The 23,949-nt window shown below is 42.3% G+C and overlaps 1 protein-coding gene across 1 annotated transcript; it reads left to right on the top strand.

Moving 5' to 3' along the window:
* The first annotated feature begins 148 nt into the window (after positions 1-148).
* clcn6 (Cl-/H+ antiporter 6) lies at positions 149-23,949 on the top strand. The gene is made up of 23 exons (XM_085443173.1): positions 149-353; positions 1,648-1,704; positions 1,849-1,914; positions 3,242-3,307; positions 3,383-3,449; positions 3,935-4,041; positions 4,249-4,375; positions 5,259-5,326; positions 5,474-5,532; positions 7,026-7,158; positions 7,652-7,765; positions 9,695-9,861; positions 12,534-12,642; positions 14,644-14,773; positions 14,907-15,060; positions 16,512-16,668; positions 16,754-16,860; positions 18,846-19,032; positions 19,981-20,141; positions 21,486-21,642; positions 21,726-21,833; positions 21,920-22,045; positions 22,153-23,949. Exons 1-23 carry the CDS (start codon positions 279-281, stop codon positions 22,231-22,233), a joined length of 2,583 nt encoding a protein of 860 aa, XP_085299299.1. The 5' UTR covers positions 149-278; the 3' UTR covers positions 22,234-23,949.

Raw genomic sequence — 23,949 nt, 5'->3', positions numbered from 1 at the left:
TCTACGGGAAGCAAACGCAACATTGTCCTCACGCGAGACTTGCGTTGTTGCGTTTACTTGTCATCGGAAATCCGCAACTCAAACTTACTTGGAACGTTATTTGTTATGAATACATTTTAAAAATGTAAAACGTTAGAATTCAGCTATATTCAGATATGTTCGGTTATTTTCTCCGTTCTTTGTTTTACATTGTTTATTCTACTGTATTTTCAAAGTCGTCTAAAACAACCTTTACTTTTTATGACAGCCCCTGAATACAGCATGACACAACAACGAAAATGGCGTGCTGTGGAAGATGTTTTTGTTGCCAGTGTTGTTGTAGAGAGGGAGAGACACGGACCCCAGAAGAGCTGGTAAAGAAAGACGTGATAACAAGCACAGGAAGCATCATCTGCTTATGTTGTGTTTACTTTGGGGTTCTTAGGATTTCCTCTGAGCTATTCTAAGCGCTTTATTCTGGCTGAGCTGCTCCACCCCGCTGCTCACTATGTTCTCTTGTCTTGGTTCTTTTGCAGGAAAGCGAGGAATACTTATTAATGCACATTATGAATGTATAGTCGTTAAGTCAGCTGTAATATTGCTGCTTACAGAAGAGAGAGCTTCCCGTTTTTCCGTGTGACGATATAGTCCGTGGACCAAACTCCATTTATAATTTCCTCAGATTAAGCAATCTTCTTATTTTAATCAATTTAATCTCTGCCTCATTTCATATGGTTTTAATCTTTCAGTAGGTGTGGGAAGCTATTGTGCAATGCGGCGTGTTTGTCGCGTGGAAAATAACCTCTTTCTATTTATTTCCCCACATTTTGAATGTTGTGATTACACCAAGCAAAGGCGTAGTCTTACAGGACCTCCGAGAAGTATACTGCGAAGGCAGTATGGACATAGCCCGGCTTTATTTGCGTTAGTTAAACATGTAACCTGGAGTTTGTGCATTGAATTGAACGCTGCTCTTAAGTAAAGCTGTGTAATTCTAACGGGACAGCTTGACATGAAAGCTCTGAAACTTTCAACTACATACATTTAAAAAGTAAAGGTTACTAATCGCTGTAGTTTGTAACCACAGCAGAGTAAATGGAGTTTATTGATGGACTAGGAGACCTACTGTGGAGACAATTACCTTCCAACTGTAACTGTTCTAGTTCCACAATGTAAAACAGATTTAGATCAGATTACAACCAAATATAAAAACTTTCATTGATTTTCTGTATTGACAGTTTAATATATGCAAATTCCAGCAACAGTGCTGCTTATGTCTTCATTTTGTGGTTTCACTGAGGCACAGCTTCACATGTTGCACATATAAAACATATTCCATGTCTAAGAATCTGTGAACAAACTGTTGCTTCTCGCTGGTTTTAAACCATAAGTCTGAGCATCACTTCCTACAGGAACTAAGTGTGTCCAGTGTTGGATGCTTTGGATGGTGGTGCAGGAGTCAAGTACTAATTCCACACTCATTTCTTTGTTTATTTCCTCTATTTATTTGTTATTTATTATTTTTTCCAACATGCAGGCGCACACATTTAGCTGAACTTTTAGTAGGAAGCTTAATTTGTGGTCAAATATCTTTGTGTGTATATGTAAATACATACATAATTATTATTGTTATTTGTTTGTTTGTGTGTTTGTTTGTTTACCCCCCAGACAATCCTTGGGGAAATCCCAGACGAGGAACAGATTCTACCCAGGAAAGACTATGAGGTGAGACTTGCTGGAGAAAGCCTTCAAAGAGATATTATATTATGTGTTTAGAGCAGAAATGCCAGAGCAGATTAATTTTTTTCAGTACTGGACACAATCGATGTGTGAGGCAGGAAATAGTCACACAGTGTTTTGTGTCCACAGAGCTTGGATTATGACCGCTGCATCAGTGAGCCTTATGTGGAGGTCCTGGAGGGGATGGACAACAAGGTAAGACAGGTTAAATGTGTCATCTGCTCCTGTGTGGATGACGCCTGTGCAAAGGCTGTCACCGATGCACGTTTATTGTTTTACATCACATGATGAGATCACTGATAGTAGGACTTGTGCCAGCAGCTGATCTGTTAAACTGTATGTGATCTGTATTAAAGTTGATGTTCCACAAAGCTCTGTGTTTTTAATCTTGATCAGTGTTACTAATCAGCTTTTCATATTTGATTGCACAGACACACAGAAACCACTCTATTATAAATATTGAGCTAGCTCAAATATTTTAATATTAATTTGAACAAACCTCCTTTTAAAAATGTTTCCTATTTTCTAAAAGTTGTGAATGATTCATTATCAGATTAAGGAAACATTTTCTATGCAGTGTTATGTTAGAACAGGTCACGTGGGATCTGTCCACTTTATTGGGGCAGATCTCAAAATCCAAAGAAATATGACTGTAACAGTAGTTTGAATCTAGAAGTCACGTGGATCGTTGATGGATTTAAACTTAGACAGCATCACGATCTTTTAGCCTCCATTTAATCAAAGTTTCTGTAACATGTCACGGTCACTGCAGTGATAATAACAGTGTTCCAGGAATTAGGAAACACAGCAGAGAACAGCACTCACCTACAGCTGGGAGGAGGTCAGGGATGAAAGCAGCAGGGCCGTTAGGATACTGTCAGACAGTACTGCTACACATGGCCACAAGAATATCAATGAAGACTCTGAAGAATTACTGTGAATTATTTGTCAGCGTTACGTTTCCATTTATCCAGTCATAGAGATATTGATGCGACTGCCCTGGAGTGCCACTGTTACGCCACCATACCTGCAAACGTTCTAGAGCTACGTCATTGTCACCAAGCTTTATTCTTCGGCCCTACATTCGATGTATGAGGCATATACAGATGGCAGCATTTGTATACAGATCATTGAAAGTCCTGCGGGCTGTACTACGAAGCACGATTAGCATGGTTAGCTAAAGTTAGAGGGGTTTTCTGTATCACTACAGTGGCTCTCTTTTTACCTGCTAAACCACTATAGTAGCTTATGCTGAACACAGCCTGGTGACAGGGAGGTTCTGTTCCACGTCTCCATCACTTTTATTTACAGCATTTTTAATCCTGTATAGATTCAATGCTGGGGGAATACATTTAGTATGTGGAGCTTGTGAACTCTCACTAAAACCACAGAATAAAGCACAAACTGTGCGACTGGGAACGTGTGTGTATTATTCATCCAACGCAGAAATGTTTTTAGACTCTTTTTAGTCTCTTATATATGAGAGAAAAAAACTGTTTTTTATTTTCTTGTCTGCCAACAGAAAGCCAAAAAATATGAGGCGGTGCATTGGATGATGGTGTTTGCGATCGGGGTCACAGTGGGCCTGGTAAGGTGCATTCTGGGTCTTCTTTTTGTTTTGCTGGATTTCAGCTGCTCAATAAGAAACGTTGCTCTCTTTCAGCTGGGCCTGTTTGTGGATTTTTTCGTACGCCTCTTCAACAAACTAAAGTTTACTGTGGTTGGTGATTGTATCCTTTAACATGACTCTGTACGTGGAGGATGGGCAGATACCAAAGCAGCTAAATATTGGGCAGAAATGTTGTGCCTTAGAAGATCCTCGCACAGAAGGAGAGCGTTTGTAAAGTTGCACAAAATATTGCATTATTTCCTTCAGAGATTGCTGACAGCAGGTGCGCATTTTTATGCCCTTTTTCTTTTGTGTTTGTTTGAACATTGTCCAGAGTTGGTCCAAACAAATGTCAGGTCTATCTTTTTGTTCTAGAAAGAATTCAGAGTGCGTTCATATGATGCAGATGCTGTAATAATAGTGTGAAGTAATGTTTGGTTCATCCTGTGTTGTATGTGTGTGTTTTCATGCCTGGGTTTGATCCCTTCGCTAGTATCTGTCATATGGTTTCTATTTACTGCCTGACTCTTCATCTAAAGAGTGTTACTGTGTGTAACCACACTTTGTTTGTTGATGTGGTGATTCTACTTTAACTGAAGCCTCCAGCTATAGAGAAGTGCAGTGACAAAGGCTGTCTGTCTTTGTCCTTGCTGGAGCTCCTGGCGTTCAACATGACCTTCGTCTTCATTGCCAGTGTACTCGTCCTCATCGAGGTAAACATCTCAGCTGCAGCTGACAAACTCAGGAAAGAACTCCTGCTTTAACAGTTAAAGTGTGCAAATTCTGCGGTCCTTGCATTTGAGACCTGTCTACCTGCATCTCTACCTGTCCAAGTTTGTTAACTGGTTGTAGCATGTTGTTTCATTCTGGTATGTTTGTGATAGTAGATTACACACTGACCTGCAGTATCGTGTTTTCAGCCTGTGGCTGCAGGATCAGGGATTCCAGAAATCAAAAGTTACTTGAACGGAGTGAAGATTCCTGGAATTGTTCGACTACGAACTTTTCTCTGCAAGGCTGCTGGAGTCCTGTTCAGTGTAGCTGGAGGTAAAGTGCGTTTGACTCCCTGACATTTACTGTACGGGGCGATCGTGGCTCAAGAGTTGGGAGTTCGCCTTGTAATCGGAAGGTTGCCGGTTCGAGCCCCGGCTCGGACAGTCTCGGTCGTTGTGTCCTTGGGCAAGACACTTCACCCGTTGCCTACTGGTGGTGGTCAGAGGGCCCGGTGGCGCCAGTGTCCGGCAGCCTCGCCTCTGTCAGTGCGCCCCAGGGTGGCTGTGGCTACAATGTAGCTTGCCATCACCAGTGTGTGAATGTGTGTGTGAATGGGTGGATGACTGGATATGTAAAGCGCTTTGGGGTCCTTAGGGACTAGTAAAGCGCTATATAAATACAGGCCATTTACCATTTACCCAATAATAATATTATCAACAACCCAGGGTAGATGCACACACACAACCTCCTCCTCCTCCTCCCTGGCTACTACTGTTGTTTCCTTCCTGGAGGCGCAGGGTAGACTCTGTGTAGAGTTTTCATGTTCTTGGGCTTGTTTCTGAAAGTTGTGTAAAATATGGACGTCACAGATGCCCTGCGGTATTCCCTGCGTGATACTTGTTAAGCATCTACTTTTGTAACCTGCAGACACCACAGGCAGTCCTGTACTCTGACAGCAAAGCACTTTATTGGAATATTTTGTGTTGTGATCATAATGACTTCATATGGGAGGTGCAGAATTGGGAGCAAACATAGAAGAAATATCTTTGTGCTCCCGGTGGTGTTTTAGGTTAACTAAGGCAAAACAAGATCACTAATGAGGTTTTATACTTTGAGTCAAGCAGTGTCAGCTTCTGCTAACTTTAGAGCAAAATGATGTTGATGATGAATGATGAGCCAGGGTCAGAAGGCTGATGGACTGACTCTGTGTGCTCAGGTCTCTTTGTGGGGAAGGAAGGTCCAATGATCCACAGTGGAGCCATCGTGGGAGCCGGCCTTCCTCAAGTACCCCAAAGCTTATTCTAGTTTGCTTAGTTCTAGTTGTTGTTGTTGTTTTGTGAAACATTTTGGACACTAAAAATAGCACTGGTGTTATTCTTGTGATTTGTCTGGTCGTACTTGTGGATATCAGACCTTTTCTCTCTCCATCAGTTTCAGAGCATTACTTTCAGGAAGATCAAATTTGACTTTCCCTACTTCCGCAGCGACAGGTATGTGACAGTAACGATCCTGAGTCAAACTAAAGTTGGAATATGGTGTAAATGTAAATAAAAACAGAATACTAGGATTTGCTCAGTGCTGTGTGATACACAGCAGACCTTGATATCCTGAAAACCTCAGGGACCTGCTGGGGACCTACAGATGTAAATCTTTACTGATCTGTGCTGCATAATTGCCCAAAGTTAAACCAGACTCTTAAACTGGACCCTGACACTGACTGGGAGCCAGTATAACTGCTTTTGCAAGGGTGTGACATAAGTTTACTTAGAAGCCTTGTAAGTGACGAACTTGCAGATTGTGGTCCGTGGCTCAGCTGCAGGAGGCGTGGAGCAGTGGACGCATCGTTGGAAGAAGCTGACCGACACAGCTTCATTCAAGGAGAGTCTGTTGAGAAAAAAGAACAAGGGATTAATAATCTGGATAAGATGAAACATGGGAATGATTTCTAATACAGAGCATGGTGTGAATTCACAGCTGCACTCTTGTCCTCCTTACTAATCCTCTGCAGTTCCTGATTCACTGACTTTGCTCCATCCGTCCTCTCTCTTCATTCCTGAGCCCCTCACAGCACTCCTACCATCTTCTCAACACACTCTCTCCACTTGTTAGTAGATTTCAGTTGTTATTGTTAACCACACTAACCTGCTGTGCATCCTTTCCTTTCCAGCTCATTTTCTCTTTGTAGACAATCAGTACAAGTCCTTTTGTCCTTCGTTATCATCCAGCCTCGCATCCACATCCTAACCTCGCCTGTGCTCCCGGCTGCTTTGTTCATCTTTCTGCCTAGGCCACATTTTCTTTGACTATTTCCTCATCTTTCTCTTCTGACTTCTTCACTCACCTCTTTTCACTCTCAGTTTGTTTATGCAAACCACTTTGCATGTAATCATTAGTTACTACTAAGCTTTGACTCTTTTCCCCTGCTCGTCTTGGGCCCTGTCTCCTTCCCTTCACCCCCAGCTGGTCGCTGCCCCTCCCTGAGCCTGGTTCTGCTGGAGGTTTCTTCCTGTTAAACAGGAAAAACTTAACAGGAGGCCAAGTGCTTGCTCACAGGGGATCTTCTGAGTGTTGCGTTATTATACTTTCTTTACTGTACAATATAAAATGCTTTGAAGCAACTGTTTTTGTGATTTGGCACTAAATAAAACAGCATTCAACACCACCCCTTTAATTTCCAGCTTCAGGCTCATGATCCTGTATGACGCTGTCTTCACCTTCGCATTATTTATGTGTCCTCTCTTAAAGATTATCCCTACTCTGGTATAACAGAGACTCTCCAATATTATCGACCAGCTCTCTCTCTGTACTATACAAAGTCTATTTTTAGTTGTTCAAAGAGTTTGAATAATCTCCAAAGCAACGAATTTTCTTGTAATTTGTAGTTTACACAATGTTCCAACTTTTTGGCACAAACACTGTTACTGCCTCCTAGCAGTGTAGCATGTGTGACATGTGACTGACAGTTTTCTTACCTGTTCTTTAGGGACAAGCGAGACTTTGTGTCAGCTGGTGCTGCTGCTGGAGTAGCTGCTGCCTTTGGTGCGCCAATCGGTGGCACCCTCTTCAGTCTGGAGGAGGGCTCGTCATTCTGGAACCAAGCCCTTACATGGAAAGTGGTAGGTCACCCTTTATAGTTACTTCACCACAATTTCTTTGATAAAGATGCACGGATACCTCTTTCGATATCATATTTAGGAGTTACACTGAAATGCTATAAAATAAAAATTCATTCTATTCTTCTATTTCTATTTTACCTGCTTCATTTGTCATCAAATAACAAGAGAACAAGCTTTACTTGCTCGTCAGTCAATTGTAAAATTGAGCTCTGAAAATGTGCAAAAACGTCTTTAAACCTAAACAGTTGATGGTTTTGACCTAAAGCTGAAAGTTTGCACGACAGATTAATGTTTGCTTTGGATCAGAAGTACACCAAGAGGATAAAAGTACATGAAATTTGATCCTGTCATTTTTCCCTTATTTGCAACAACAATCCATCTGCTTTATAGATATAGCCAGGTAGACCAGGACACAGTGCACCATCCAATCTCTCTGACCTTTACTGACCAATGAGTGTGATTAAATGTTCCTCTTGTCTATCTACTGTTTTAGCTCTTCTGTTCCATGTCGGCCACTTTTACTCTCAACTTCTTCCGTTCGGGAATCAACTTCAGCAAGTGGGGCTCCTTCCAGCTGCCTGGCCTCCTGAACTTTGGAGAGTTCAAGGTTAAGAGTTTCTTATCTTGTTATTCCATGTGGTACAAAATGTATCTTCAAAGATTATATATAGTATTTTATTTTTTATATAAAGTATGATGCTGAAATAACAGACTTTAGGTCTACACAGTGACTCATTGTATTGATTGACTCATTGATTTGATTTTGAGGACGGCTCCAAAAGCAACATGCCAACCCTGTGGGTAGGGAAACACTGATCTGGGGTGACTAAACTTTACCATATGGTACTTTTTTATGTGGTTTCTTCCTTTAAAAAGGGAGTTTTTCTTGTCGCCAAATGCTGTTCACAGGGGCTCACGATTGTTGGATTGTAGGGCTTTACCTTACCGTATAAAGTGCCTTGAGGCACCTGTTTTTGTGAGTAGGTGATATGTAAATAAAACTGACACAAATGAAGTTAAAACATCTGAATCTCAACTAATCTGTTCTGACATGTTTACATATGGATTTAAAAAACAGAGTCTGTGGGGTCACCATTAGCCCAACTGTTCCACCATCTCACCTCATATCTGCTCCTCACATCATCGTTACTGCCTCTTCCTGTCTGTGATATCTCTTGCAACCGACCCAGTTAATACCCGCTGTGCAGAGCTTTCCAGTACTCGATAACAAAGTTGATGTTGAACTGATGTGACAGCTGCTGACATGACTAAAGATCTGCAGGTCATGCACCACTCAATTTATGTAACCTGGCAGCTGTGTTGAAGACGCGAGTGTCGGATTTCGCAGGTCTTTAGCCCAATTTTAATGATGTGTCAGTATAGATGTGCAGAGATTGACAGATTCTACAGAGGGAGATGTTGCAACACTTTGCAAAGATTAGACTTTGTAGAAAAAAACTTGGAAAAAGAAGCTTGGTGATTCGTTTGCTTCCAGTTTTGACTTTTCCTTCTGTACCCACATGATGGCACCGGTTCTGACATAAACGGTAGTAACCAGACCGAAAAGCAGCGCACATTTCGGTGCTTTATTTCGGTGCTTTTTTTTTCCTGAGCTGTGATACACTTTAGATTCTAGCCAATCGTTTTACGTTTCCGAGGATAGTAGGCGGGGCCAGGTACGTACGTTCTGTTAGAGCAGAGCTACAGATTAAAAATGCCCAAGGCAAAGCGGTCAAAAGTCTGGCTGTACTTCACAGCAAAAGATGCAAACTCAGCAGCAACAAGAGCTTTAAAGTGATACTGTGATACTGTCAAAAGAGGTAACACCTCAAATCCGATGAAACACCTGGTGACGCATAGCGGGGTTTTTTTAAAGCCGAGAAATGCACCGTATTTGATAGCTTGCTGCGAGACCTCACACCAAGCACATCTACTGCGGGTGGGTTGCCTGTTATCGGACCCGGATTTAGCAACATCCCCCAAAAACACGGGTCAGTGTAGCAGAAATGATGAGGATGATGATGCAGCAGCAGCCGTTCTTCTCTGCGTGAGTAGCTTAATGTTGTTCGTGTGTAATTTACGTTGAGTAGGCTAACCACGTTATTACATGAATGCATGTAAGGTGAACTAGCAAACACCGTCGTAGTTACATGCAGCTGTCTTCTTGTTTGATGGCAGATACTCCCTTCACCCTGGCCAATAAGGCTAAAATGACCAAAGAAAAAGTGGAAAACAGTTAAACATGAGAGGTTTAGGACAAAGTTTGTGTTTTTTCCATTGTTTAAGCACTGCTTCCAGCCAAGAGTGATACCATATATGCCCCATAGCTGCAGAAAAGGCTAACATTGTTATCTTTTTACAAAAAACAGCTGAACATGAGAGGTTTTTGGACCATTCTTTAAGCACCGTTTAAGCACCGGCACCGTTTCAAACGCACCGGTTTGGCACCGGTATCGGATAAAACCTAAACGATACCCATCCCTAAATATCAGCCTGATGTAAATATTATTATGGTTTTATTCCTCTTGCTGACCAGTGTCCAGATGGAGACAAGAACTGCCACCTGTGGACAGCTGTGGATCTTGCCTTCTTTGTCCTGATGGGTGTGGTGGGCGGCCTTCTGGGGGCGCTCTTTAACTGCATGAACAAGAACCTGGCCAAGTATCGCATAAGACACATTCATCCTAAGGCCAAGTTTATCAGGTGAACTGTTTGACCATCTTTGATCCCATCTGTGCTTTTCATGTTCATCAGACTGTGACACTAGGACGCGAGCAGTTTGGTGTAAGACAAACATGAACTGAAGTGAAAGGTTTTTAAAGTGATCAACTGATAATGCATAAATGTGTGAACAGCATCTACAATTCAATTTTATTTATATAGCACCAAATCACAACAAGAGTCTCAAGCTGCTTTATATTGTAAGGCAGACCCGACAATAATAATGTTATCTCAGAGCCAAGCTGCTGTTCACAGTTGGAACAAACATAACAGGGAACGTTCAGAGCAGGACAAACGTTAGAAAGGCAAAGGCTTTATTACAAACAATTCCTCAGTAAATTCCTGAAATCTGTGTATAACAAGCTGGTAGATGTGTGGTTGGTCAACACCCAGAATATTACCTGAACGTTCCTGTGTTACATCATAGCATAAATAAGCATACCACTGTCATTTTGTTGCATGGAGTATAAAGCTGCATGCAAAGGAATGGAAGAAGTCTCACATACTGACATCTGTAGAGAAACAAACAAGGAAGCCTAGAATGGGCCATAAAGCCTAGATACGAGACCTGTGTGGCGCACACACACTGTTCCCTGTGTGCCTGCACGGTTCCTCTCCAGGTATTCCAGTTTTCTCTCACAGTCCATGCAGCATGTGTAATAGAGTCATTGTTCAGTCTAATTTGACCATGCATCAGTAAGTGGATCGAATAAAACTCTGTATGAATGTATGATTAGATGTAAAGAGGACAAGATAATATATCGTCTGAAGCACTTGGTCACATGGTCAGTAAGACTAGAAAAGTGCTTTATAAGTACCAGTACAATGATCTCCATGGTAACATATACAAAAACCTGGAAAGTAGAGCAGGGCGATATGACCAAAAATATTTATCACGATATATACATTTGAAAATTTGCGATAACGATATAACTGATGATATAATTGATGTGAGACAAAATACTTTACAACTCCACAACTTTATTAGTGCAAAAAAACCCATCAATGTATTTTCACTTAAACAAGCAGCTGTTTTTATGTGCATTAAAGTTATATAAAAATTAACAGTGCAAATGCAAATTCCTTGCTGACAGTTTAACCAAAAGGCATTTCCAGTGGAAACTGGCCGATATAGCCTCAGCATAACCATGTATAATATCCACAAAACTTAGAAAGAGGTTATACACACACAATACAGTAATATTATGTTGAAGCGCAGTGCGTATCACTCTGCGAGGCTCCTGCCTACGATAGTCGTAATGCTCCGACAATCCATCAAGCGGTGCGGCTTCGTAGCTTAGCAAAGTCGTAGTAAAACATTTGACAGATTTTCGAGCACCGTGTGCCACATAAAATCGTTTCGAGGTCAGTAAACACAACCAGAGTTCATACATAAGACACACGGGATTATAAGGGGCACTGTTGATTTTCAGAAAAATCAAAGGATTGATTTTAAGTGTGCCGTATTTTCCAAAAAAGGTAATAACGACGGCCCGCTAGCATGCGCTACCAAAAATAGTGCTTTGTTGTGTATCTGATGGACGAAATCTAAACCAGTTCTACACCACTGGAGTTGCAGCATTTTTTAAAACCAATTCTGGTTCATCCGTTTCATTTAACGATCCGCTTTTGCCCTTCACATTCTCCGTCGCCGCCATGCTTTTTCCGCCATGTGCGTATGAAAACAAAGGCACTGCGCATGCACGTTTTTACGGAGCCCCGCAGGGGACATGGGAGAAAAAAAAATTAAGACGGACTTTTGCGAGATCTCGCAAAAGTTTTAGCCACATTCTTCGGATGCCGGCTCGAAGCCGACCGGGAGGTCGAGGCACGATGTGCGGTGTTCCTCCCGGCTGTAGTAGGTCTCGACGCTAACGGGAGGTTGAAGGCCAAAGAATGCAGCTAAAACTTTTGCAAGATCTCGCAAAACTTTTGCGAGATCCCGAGTTTGTTTTGTGAGATCTCACAAAAGTCCATCGTAATTTTTTTTTCTCCCATGTCCCCTGCGGGGCTCCGTACGTTTTACCCATATTCTATTGCGGTATTTCTTTTTCTTATCGTAGCCCAATATTATACCGGTATTACCGTGAACGGTATGATATGGCCCAGCCCTACTGGAAAGTCACAAACCGCTCTGTTCATTATGGAAAGTAACTGAGTTGTGTTTAGAAACTCCTTCTGGTGATCCATGTTATGTATCAGGACCAGGAACATGCAGAACGGGTCTGTAAACATTTGGACCAAAGATTTCACTGTTGTTTCACTGCCACAGTGGTTAGAGTGACACTGCCCTCAAAGCTGTGATACATCCACATTTTCCACTGGAAAATACATTTCTGTTCTCAGTAGAAGCTGGCACAGATATGTCAGACTCAAACGAGATTCGTCTCCTTTACAAACAGCACTGTTAGTAATGAATGAGCTCCCGTCCCAGTTTTCTATCATTTGTTTAAATAGATTCTTCCCTAAAATCTGCGCACTGAGAGAAAGATGATGTATTCTGCTGAATAAATTAACGAGGCGCTCCTTTTAATTGATAATTTTCCAATCAGTTACTGTAATTGTGTTTCTTTTTATAAAGGTGCAAACTGTCGTTAAATATGTGCCTAACTTTGTTAACCAGAGGATAATAAACGATTGTTCTAATGTTCCAGAGTTTTAGAGAGTCTGCTGGTTACCATGGTGACAACAATTGTGATTTTTGCGGCTTCCATGCTGGGTGAATGTCGTGACCTGTCCACTCCCACAGCTCACAACACCACGGTAAGAATTTTAATAATCTTTGCATTACTCAACAAAAACACCACAGGTGTGTTTTCACTGGTCTAAACGTTAAACGTATGTTATGATTACTGTGATATTTTAGCTTCAAATACTCTTTAAGATATATTTGTGTGAAAAACAATCTGTCAGCCCACTTTCAGGCCTTTTTTTTCCTCAGATTGAAATCTGTCACACCATTTGAATGGGAATAATTCAGAAACTATTAATGACAAAAGCCTGACATTTCCATGAGCCTTTCTTACCATTAAAATGAACCAGGATCTGTAATCTGGGGCCGATGTATCAAAAAGACACTGGCTAATTAAAATATCAAAACTAATTCAAGAAGTCTTGCAAAGTTAGCATTAAACTACATGACAGTTTTTATTTAATATTGTACTGACGTCTTAATGGTGCATAGTTAAATTTACTTTACATTTCAATGTTCTTGCTGGATTGAGCAAATATGAAAAGTTGTACCACAAAAATAAGACTGTCCTATTCAAACAGAGCAGGATTCTTGAGTTTTCAGATGCTTTGCTAACAGAAAATACTTTAGTTCAATATGTTTTCCTTTTTCATTCCATCTGTAATCATCAAAGTTTCAGAATATTTTCTGCTCAAATATTTACTTAAATATTTATGAACATGTACCGTGAATACCATCTTCAATTCATTGGCCAACATGGTAAATGGACTGGTTCTTGTGGCACTGGTCTACTGTGCTGGAGCATGTAAGTGCTTTCTATCCAAAAGTCTCACACATTCATCAGAGAGTATCTTGGCCCAGGATATTTGGCATGCAGACAGGGATCAAACCTCTGATTAGTAGGTGACCTGCTCTACCTCCTGAGCTGATGCCACCCCCAGCACAGCTGCTTGCTGTTGGCTAGAGAGAAGCCTCAAACCATCAGACGGCCTTTTCAGCTTTAGACTGAGACTCACACACGCATCAAGAGAAGTTCCCAAACCATATGACACCAACCTCATTGAGGCCAGATATGGTACTTACAGCTATTTCTCCCTGAAAGAGTCCTTGTAGTTAAGCTTACAGTTCCCTGTGAGGATCGTGCTGGAAGAAGCAAACAAATGCAAACATCCAAAGTACCGAGAACTTGTAGATCAGTGCCGGTGGAGAGGCTGAGTACATGTGAGTGAGTGACTATAAGTCCATAGAAGCGGGATCCCGAGGTTTTCCTGCCTGCTCCCTGTGTACGACCTACGACCTTTCTTGGACTACAAGTGTTTCTACCATTAAAATAAATGAGGATCTGCAATTTGGCACAGATGCATCACAAAATATGAGTATTGGCCCACTAAAATATGGAAATTATTTCAAGCTGTCTGGTAAAGACCCATACAGTATTAAACTTCACATTTTAATCAGTGATGATGTCTGAATGATATATAAGCTTATTAATTTTTTATTTATATGTTTAAACTTTAAATCATAAAAGTTTTATACAAATCAGGTGGTCAAGCAGAACATCTCCTAAAAATGTGCTGATTTATGACAGAACGATATATTAAAAATGACAACACAGCATTTCATCTGTTATTAGACTCAGTTGGCTTCTGTCAAAATGTAAAAGAACCCACCCACCACTTTAACCACACTCCACATCTTGTGTTAACATATGGCATAGAAACTGAACATTTAACAGTGTTTCCTGAAAACCCTCTCCTGTCTGATCATTTCCTGATAACATTTACATTTACAATAATTGATTACACAGCAGTGGAGAGTAGACTTTATCACAGTAGATGTCTTTCTGAAAGTGCTGTGACTAAGTTTAAGAATATAATCCACCCACTGTTATCATCTTCAATGCCCTGTACCAACACAGAGCAGAGCAGCTACCTGAACGCTAGTCCAACAGAGGTCGATCATCTTGTTAATAATTTTACCTCCTCACTACGTACGACTCTGGATACTGGAGCTCCGGTGAAAAATAGAGCCTCACTATGTGACCATGTTAACCTGTGACGTATGTTTTTTAGCTGGCTGGCAGTGAGGACATCAACTCAACCATTCGACAGTTCTTCTGCTCAAACAAGACCTACAATGACATGGCAACACTGTTCTTCAACCCACAGGAGGCAGCCATCCACCAGCTCTTCCATCAGGATGGTTAGATGAGTTCACACATGATTCATTCCATGCATTACTCATGTACCCCGTACAGTGAAGTGGCATTTTAGGCCATTTTTCAAAAATCAAGTTCAATTCTATCAATAAACTGGTTTCTAACTCTCCCCCTCAGGTACCTTCAGCCCTGTGACTCTGTCAGTGTTCTTCTTCTTATACTTCCTGCTGGCCTGTTGGACATATGGTGTGTCTGTCCCCAGTGGCCTTTTTGTCCCCTCACTGCTGTGTGGGGCAGCTTTTGGACGCTTGGTTGCCAACGTGCTCAAAGTGTAAGAACTAATTAGAATATGCTTTTTCTCACTTTTTCTCTGTCACAGCCTTGTGTTGAGCTGAACTGAGAGCAGTCACTGTTGATACAAGCACTTTTTTCTGCTCAAGTGTTTTCTATCTAAGGCTACGTTCACACTGCAGGTGAAAGCACATCAAATCTGACTTTTTTGACCCTATGCGACCCATATCCGATCATGGTATGACAATGTGAACAGCACAAATCCGATATTTCAAATCCAATCTGGGTCACTTTCATATGTGGTACTGAATCCGATACATATCTGATGTTTTAGAAAGCGACTGCTGTTTGAATGGTCATGTCGCATTATATCCGTCTTTTACGTCACTGACACAAGACAGATGCCAATTATCAGCGCCGGAGAAGACAAACGAGAAAGCATGGCGGCCATTGTTAAAGCACGGCTCTCTGTTTTCTCAGTGTCCTTCTTTCTCTAATTAATTTGTCAAAATTCTGTCGGTTACGACTGTGCAGAAATTGATAGACTGCTGCAACAACACCTACTCACTCTGTAGCCGCCATTTTTACTTCCGTAAACAGAGCGCGTTGTCTGTGACGTCTTCTTTTGCGCATGCGGCCGCTTTGAGGGCCGTGAACCGTTCACACTAGAGCGCGTTTGCTGTCACATTTTATTTGTAGTGTGAACAAGCAGAGAAAAAAAAATCGGATTTGATCAAAAAATCGGAATTGAGCATTAAGACCTGCAGTGTGAACGTAGCCTAACATTCACATCTATGGGTGGATGCACCAGAGAGCACCTTGGGGTTAGTGTATGGCCCAAGGATATTTAGCAGGTGTGATATTTAGGTATCAAACCGCCCAGCTTCCAGTTAGTTGGTGCCCCTACACTTTATATTACACCCCAGCCTAAGACAGCCAGAGAATACCATAGAAGTAACTCCTTGTTCCTCACTCCCAGTGCTGCGGCAAGATTTGCACTCCAAACATTTTGGTGTATTTTCCACTTACAAAAGGTCAGGGTGGGTACAGCTGAAACTCACAGTGTTCTCAGGGGAATTACCCCAAAAATAAACAAAAGCAATGCAGGACTCTTACATCCTTCGCTAACAGAAACAGGAGAAATGTGTTTACCTGGGCTATTTGTAGAGAACTGACAGTACATACAAAGCTGCTAATCCAGCTCTTCTAGATTCAGACATTTCTTGATTCAGAAACACGACACAATCTGTCTGGGAGTCAGGAAGAAGGTGGAGCCAAACTGGTCTGGATGGGTATCAATTAAAAGGTGGTGCATCCAATCTCCAACAAGCTGCCACCTGCAGCTTACATGATAGAAAAGACTGAACAAAATGAACAGACATTATCGACCTTATCAGAGTAAAAACAAAGCAAACTGAGTCGTAACACTTTCAGTTGTCACATTCTCTCATAGTGGTTATACTGGTTCTTAATGAGTCTGTCCTCTGTTAGGAAACTGGGAATGGACATCTACTCAGGAACCTTTGCTCTCATTGGAGCTGCTGCCTTCCTTGGAGGTGTGGTCAGAATGACCATCAGCCTCACTGTCATCCTCATTGAATCCACCAATGAAATCACATACGGGCTGCCCATCATGATTACGCTAATGGTACACAACCATGTGTTTTTGCACTTTGCACTGTTCGCCACTGTGACCTGAGTTCATGTGCAAATTCTTTTGTGTTGACTGTCAGGTTGCCAAGTGGACTGGTGATTTCTTCAACAAGGGCATCTATGATATACACATCCAGCTGAGAGGAGTGCCTCTGCTCGAGTGGGAGACTGAGGTAGAGATGGACAGGTAAGAATTGTTGTTGGCAACAAAAAAGGACAGTTGGCCCTTGTGGTGGATGAACTGTGTTGTCAGCATTGTCAGTAGGCGTTGGTATCCCTCCTTAGCCCAGAGCAGTTCAACTCTCCAGATCAATGCAGCTGCCAACCTCAAGTATCTATTCGTTTTTTTTCTTCTGTTGCCTACATCATTGAACTTCTACAGCCTTATGTTCCTAGCAGGTCTCTGAGGTCATGTGATCAGGGTCTTCTTGTCATTCATCATACAAAGCTGAGAACTAAGGGAGACAGCTTTTGCCACTGTGGCTCCCAGACTGTGGAACTCTGTCCCACTGAGCATAAGATCTCTGGACTCAGTAGCTTCTTTCAAAAAACAACTAAATCACACTTTTTAGAATTGCATTTTGCTAACTGTTGTCTGTTTGTTTTATGCTTTGTTATCCTTGTGTGAAGCACAAGAAAGGTCTAGAAAGGTGCTATATAAATAAAGTTTTACTTACTTACTTGCTTACACAAAGCACAGGTCTGATACTTCATTGTTCCATTCAATGCTCGTCTGGGGCCGGATTGTGGAGCTAGCACCCTAAAAGCAAGAATGCCCAGAGCTCCAGCTTATCTGCGGGAACCACAATCTCATTCTTTCGATCGCTACCCAGAGCTTGTGACCACAGGTCATGTAGGGATGTAAATCGATCAGAAAAGCTTTACTTTTATGCTTCGCTCTTTATTTACCAAGACGAATCGGTACTGTAGACGCAGCATCAACCCATGTGTTAATCTGCCTCTCTTCTCACTTGTGAAAAACACCCTGTTATGACCCGGCTTGAAAGCCGCAACATAAATATGGAGACGAACACCAGAATTTCAACAAGAATAGTTTTTTCTAAAATTACATGGCAAGTTGGCTAAAGTAGCTGGCACCACCAAGGCAAAGACTAGTGATCCTCCCTGAAAGCCTGCCTCAGGTATGCCTTTATCCACAGGTGTGGTCAATTAGCAACAGCTGAACACTCTTGCACTGTCACTGCAAAGAGATTAGGGACTGCAGAGGGGCGTAACACACCCTGAGACCCCGAGACACAATGCTCGGACCTTTATGGCGCCTCCTGCAGGTGGTGGGTCTACAGAAGAGAGACGGGCTGAGTCCGGCCAAACCCCATGGGCTAAAGCCCACCCACCAGGCACTCTCCATCGAGCTACCTCCCCAGGCCTGACTCGAGGGTGTGGCCCCAGTAATCCTGTCCCGGGGAGGGTACAAAACGAGCCTCCTCAACCTAGCATCACTGGAGCACACAAACCCCTCCACCATGGTGGGCAGCTGAAGGGTTAAGGTGGAAATTGAAAAATGAGGTGGTTTATGACAAGACTTTATATTGCAGAGCTGATCTGTCAGGGGATTTGATGTTGCCTTTCATCGGTGAATACACGCCTCAAACGGTTTAGATGCTTGAGATTTTTGCAAATAGTTGAAAAAAATGTAGGTGAAAAATGAATTTAGTCCATTTTGGTGAAAGGCTGAAGCAGTGTCAAAGCTTCCTCGATGCACTTCATCAAAAAGACAAAGCTGTCAGTCTCAGCATTAGCATGAGAGGCTCTGTCTTGTTTTCTGCCTTTACAGATTCTAGGAACCCCATGATAGGGGCAGGGATAGCTCAGTAGGTAAAGTGGTCGCCCCATGATCGGAAGGTCGGCGGTTCGAATCCACTTAACGGCTACCCTGAGGTACCCCTGAGCAAGGTACCGTCCCTACACACTGCTCCCCGGGCGCCTGCTTAGTGGGCTGCCCACTGCTTCACAGAGTGAATGGGTCAAATGCAGAGAAAAACAAGTAATTTCCCCATGGGGATCAATAAAGTATCCATTATTATTATTATTATTATTATTATTATTATAAGCCTGCAGTGTGAGGGTGAGGTTAAAAACCCAAACTGTGTGATTCGAGCATGGTCGCTCTTCCTGTGGACTCAGGTTGTCTTTATCTCTCATTTCTTCAAGGCTGACAGCCAGTGATATCATGGAGACCAACTTGACTTACGTGTACCCCCACACCCGAGTCCAGTCTCTAGTCAGCATTCTGCGCACCACGGTCTACCATGCCTTCCCCGTAGTTACTGAAAACCGTCAGAATGAGAGGGATTTCATGAAGGGCAACATCCTGATCAGCAACAATATCCACTTCAAGGTATGTCCTGCTCTTTTACAGAGCTCAAGCTTCCCGTCCAAATGGAGGTGATTAAGGCTCCCCCCACCAGGGGCAGCAGTGACTTTGAAACATTTCTTTAGTGACACTGTAGCCCCTCCAGCAATGTCCTTCAGGTTGCTTCTGCTTTTTTCTTCGTTTTTTCTAATTCCTCATTGCTCGTCCCATAATATAGTTTTGATACAGACACGTCATCGATTTAACAAAGAGCATGCAGACTTTTACAGCAGTCAGTAATTTGTATAATTCTGAAAAGAATGTGGATTTGTTTCCCTTCCAAGATTAAGAATTAAACAGTAGAAACTATGATTGATTTGGTCAGCTCTATTTTGCCGTGTCATTCATGCAAATTGATCCTCACAGTGTAAACCTTTGGTGTATCAGTCTGTCCAGTAAGGAAGCAGAAACCAACATGCATCAGTTTCATCTGCTTGGGTGCAAATGAAAGTGTGAACATGAAGAGAACGGGGAGCCACCGGTGGTCTCCACATATGTATGTGCAGCCTGAGTGTGTCTGCAGTGCACTTGTTGTCACTTGTGAAGCAGATCAAATGGATTCATACGGTTTGTGCTTCCTAACAGGTCAGACTGTGATGATCGAGTTTTCTGTCACTGGTTCTATCATTTCGATGGTCTGTGTTGAAGTAGTGTTTAACAAAACCTAGAGGCAGCAGGAAATGTTACTGAGCTAAATAAAGTATAAAAACCAAAGTAACATCAGCTACCGAGCTTGTATTTTTGTCTCCAGGGAGAATCAGTGGGTTTGAAAGTGCGAGCCCATAGGTTTGGCTCTGTAGTGAGCAAAGCTTTGCAATATGTTGATGTGCAGATAATTATTTAAGAATTTCATGTTTCTTTATTTTTGGATGAAATCATTGTTGTGGTTTTTGAAGGCTGTGTTTTCTTCTAACCCTTGACTGTTACATGTAGAAATCCAGTGTTGTGTCACGTGCGGGCGAACAGCGACGGCGCTGCCAGTCCATGAAGTCGTACCCATCGAGCGAGCTGAGGAATGTTTGCGATGAGCAAAGTGCTGCAGTCGAACCTTCAGAAGAGGGAGAAGACCTGCTGCAGCAGATGTTAGAGAGGAGGTAGGCCAGATAAACACATCCAGACAGTCTCTGAAGTTTTACCTCTAAATTTGATCTCAGTGGATTTTAAATCAAACAATCAAGTTGTGATTAAAGTGCAGACATCAAGCTCTAATTCAGGATGTCTGATAACAATACGGCAGTAACTATTAATACTTAGACATTTATAGTTTCAGAGGGCCAGAAGTAATTAGACAGCTGACTGACGAGCACTCGGCCTAGTGTAGCATAGCAATAACAGAGTTCAGGGTCACCTGATCCAGCCCTAACTATGTGTTTTATGAAAAAGGAACGTTTTTAGACTAATCTTAAAAGTACAGACAGTGTCTGTGTCCCAAATAAAAACTGGGAGATCCACAGACGAGGGGCTTGAAAGCTGAAACCTGGATAAAATGGGGCCTAATTATTTAAGGTTTTGTATTTGGTAAATGGACCGAAAACACAAACATTTATACCGGAGTTGGTCAGGCTTAGCATCTTGCCCAAGGTATGTATTTGTCATGCAGACTGGTGCAGCCAGGGAATCAAACCACCTCCCGATTAGGAGATGACCCGCTGAGCTACAGCTACAGCCACCCCTTGAGAGGAAAGATTTAAAATTCAGAGAAGTTTGAATGTTACAGATTTGATTACAATCTCTTGTCATCATCAGTGTCAGAGGTTTGTTTTTTGTTTTTTGAAGTTTGTCCGAAATAATTCTTTAGACCAAGAGGAGGCAGTATAACCAAGGGGACCCAGAAGCAGCGCTCAGGAGCAGGGGTGGGAACTCCAGGGGCCGCTGTCCTGCAGGTTTTAGATGTGTCAGCTGATTTAACCCTCTCAGGCTCAAATTAAGTTTTTGTTGCTAATGCACAAAAGAATACCTGCAGTGGTACTTCTGAGTAAAAAAAAACCTCATAAAATATGTATGTGGGGTAATCAGGTTGTTAGCTTTTAACTGTTGCAAATCTGCAACGCCTGCCTTGAGAGGGTTAAATGGCTAAATTACCTCCTCAACATGTCCTGAAGTTCTCCAGAGGCCTGGTAATGAACTGAACATTTGATTCAGGTGTGTTGAACCAGGGTGATACCCAAAACCTGCAGGACACCGGCCCTCAAGTCCTGGAGTTCCCACCCCTGCTCCAGACAGATGACAAATGACCAGAGAAGCTGATGTCGAATGGCGTAGTATAATGAGTTGAACTGCTAATATTTACCACAAGTTTTTGAATTTACTCCTGATGCTGTCAGTGCACATAGTAACTACAAGTATTTGTAACACTGCCTTTCATTCTGTCTGTGTTTTCTTTGTGGTGCATAATAACTGCAAATAAATCTGGCACTCCTGTGATTTCTGTGCTGCAGGCATGCTCCCTACCCTAACCTGTACCCAGACCAGTCTCCCAGTGAGGAGTGGACCATGGAGGAGCGCTTCAGGCCGCTAACCTTTCACGGTCTCATCCTTCGCTCCCAGCTGGTTAACCTGCTCATACGAGGGGTGTGCTACGCCGAGAACCAGTCGGTCAGTCATTGACACACATGTGTAGATAATAAATGAGATGACTTTTTCTTATACGAGCAGTTTCTCTGTACCCTCTGACGCAGAGCACCAATCAGCCTAGGTTGTCGTATGCAGAGATGACTGAAGATTACCCACGCTACCCTGACATCCATGACCTCGACCTCACCCTGCTCAGCCCTCGCATGATAGTGGTACGTTCGATTTACCCGACTGAGACAGAAAATAATCAAGCAGAAAACTCAGATTCATTAACAGGCCGTCCTTTCTGTGTACCCAGGATGTCACCCCCTACATGAACCCGTGTCCCTACACTGTTTCACCCAATGCCCGCATCTCCCAGGTGTTTAACCTCTTCAGGACTATGGGCCTGCGACACTTACCCGTGGTTAATGCTGTTGGAGAAGTAAGTGATTTGGGCTTTCATGCCTCTAGTAAACGTGTGAGGAAGCCACAGAGTTGTTGTGTTATGTTGTCCTCACCAACTCAACTCTTTTTTTTTTTTTTTTTTAGATTGTGGGAATAATCACACGACACAATTTAACCCACGAGTTCCTGATGGCCAAACTGCGACAGCACTACATCACCATTTGACCCAGCTGCCTCCCCTCAAACCTCCTCCATCCCTGATAGCGTTCTGACACACACACATGCACATACATCCTCTGTACAGTAGGGGGCGTCGTTATCCAGGTAACGAAACCTTTCAGCTGTCAATCACTGCAGTCTTTTTGGTCTTCTTCAGTCCAACCTCCAGTGTGCTAACACACACACACACACACACACACACACACACACAATAAACCATAAACCACAGATATCGATGCTGATTATTCAAGAACACTTGCTGTGCATTCAAGCTGTGAGCCGCAGAGAGTCATCCTGCCATCTGATGAAACAGCTGCAGAATGATTGATAGCATTAAAAGCATTACACACGTTAATGCGAGATTCTCACTAGTATTCCGATAATTCTCAAGGACATTATGTGTTCCCAGAGGAGGAACAGGTCCATGCACGTCCACCTTCCTACAAATATTTAACTCTAGAAGTGACGGCAAGGATTTTTCTGTCATATATAAACATGAAGCAGCTTGTTTATCCAGTGAGAATGCACCATTAACCCTGTCGTCAGTACATTTGGTGAACATTGTATCATCTTAATTTGTCTTTTGTTTTGCTGAGCTTCCAACGTGTCTCCACTGGTTAAAGAGTTGATACTAAAAAGAAAGAAAAACTCAAAGACCCTACAGTACTAGAGGGAGAACCCCAGCAGTCAGCAGCAGCAATGGTAAGAAGGAAGAGCCCCCTTTAAACGGGAGAGATCTTCGTGTGGTTTGAGGGGGAAACCAACTGAACAGCTCTTAGACAGAAGGAAGATCTGCATCTTATAATAAATTCAAACTAGCATGTCCGTCTCACTCTAATCATCTAAAAGCAGCAGTGGCTTCAGTGCGTTGCTGATTGTTTTTCTCGCAGTTTGACGCACAGGACACAAACTTCCAAAATGAAATGTCATCTACTGAGGATTCCCGAATGGCTTCATGACTGAATGTTGCTTTTGATGTTTTGATTTTGCTTTATCACTATAGCACTTTTATTTTTGTCTGTATATTATTTGAATCTTTGTGATGAACTGGATATGTGCACTAAAAGCAGGCGGATGTCCCCACGGTCTGACACTAACCCAGAGCTCAGCAGTAACGTTGTGACCTTGTTGCACATGCCGTACTGTAACATTTGTAACCACTTGAGCTGTCTGTAAATCCATGTTTGTGTTCACAGAGTTCAGTGTTGGACTTGTGAGGGCTGTGATGATCAGGTTTCACTGACCAACGTGTTATGTCATTTAAATATTTTTTAATGCAGAGCCATATTTTAGAAAAACAAATGTCTATTATGTATTTTGTTTCTCATACTATTACTTTTTTCAACAATATGTTTCTAATCTGATTTTCCGGTACATCATTTCACTGTCATTCCTAAAAGGGACTAAAGATGTGAGTAAAGGCAAGTCAAAGAGGTGAAATTCCTTTATGTGTATGGTTATTTTATTATTGGCAAGCACAACAGCACACGTGTACGTCAAACATTTCTTATTTTAGTGTAGCCTCTGCGCTGTGGTTTATTTTTATACAGTTTTATCTTTATGATTTACTGACTCTAGTCAGTGAGCCCATCAGTGAGCGATTCGCTCACTGATGGGCCGAGGCTGCCCTGGATCGTGGTCACATACTAGAGAACGCGCGATGTAAAACCATTCTTATGTTGCCCTCTGTTCTATGACTTAAATAAAGATCCTTGTTTTGTG

The sequence above is a fragment of the Copadichromis virginalis genome, linkage group LG20 (assembly GCF_057382275.1).
Source record: "Copadichromis virginalis isolate Kocher_CV1m ecotype Utaka linkage group LG20, C_Virginalis_male_GT1.1, whole genome shotgun sequence".
In the NCBI taxonomy this organism is placed as follows: Eukaryota; Metazoa; Chordata; class Actinopteri; order Cichliformes; family Cichlidae; genus Copadichromis; species Copadichromis virginalis.
The sequence above is the reverse complement of the archived record's forward strand: the minus strand, read 5'-3'. Positions and strand labels throughout refer to the sequence as shown.

What these genes read in the sequence shown, in the direction of transcription:
- clcn6 (XM_085443173.1), top strand. Translation starts at nt 279, where the DNA reads ATGGCGTGCTGTGGAAGATGTTTTTGTTGCCAGTGTTGTTGTAGAGAG. An exon ending in TCGGGGTCACAGTGGGCCTG is followed by an intron (nt 3,308 to 3,382) that starts GTAAGGTGCATT and finishes GCTCTCTTTCAG; the next exon opens with CTGGGCCTGTTTGTGGATTT. An exon ending in GTTTACTGTGGTTGGTGATT is followed by an intron (nt 3,450 to 3,934) that starts GTATCCTTTAAC and finishes TGAAGCCTCCAG; the next exon opens with CTATAGAGAAGTGCAGTGAC.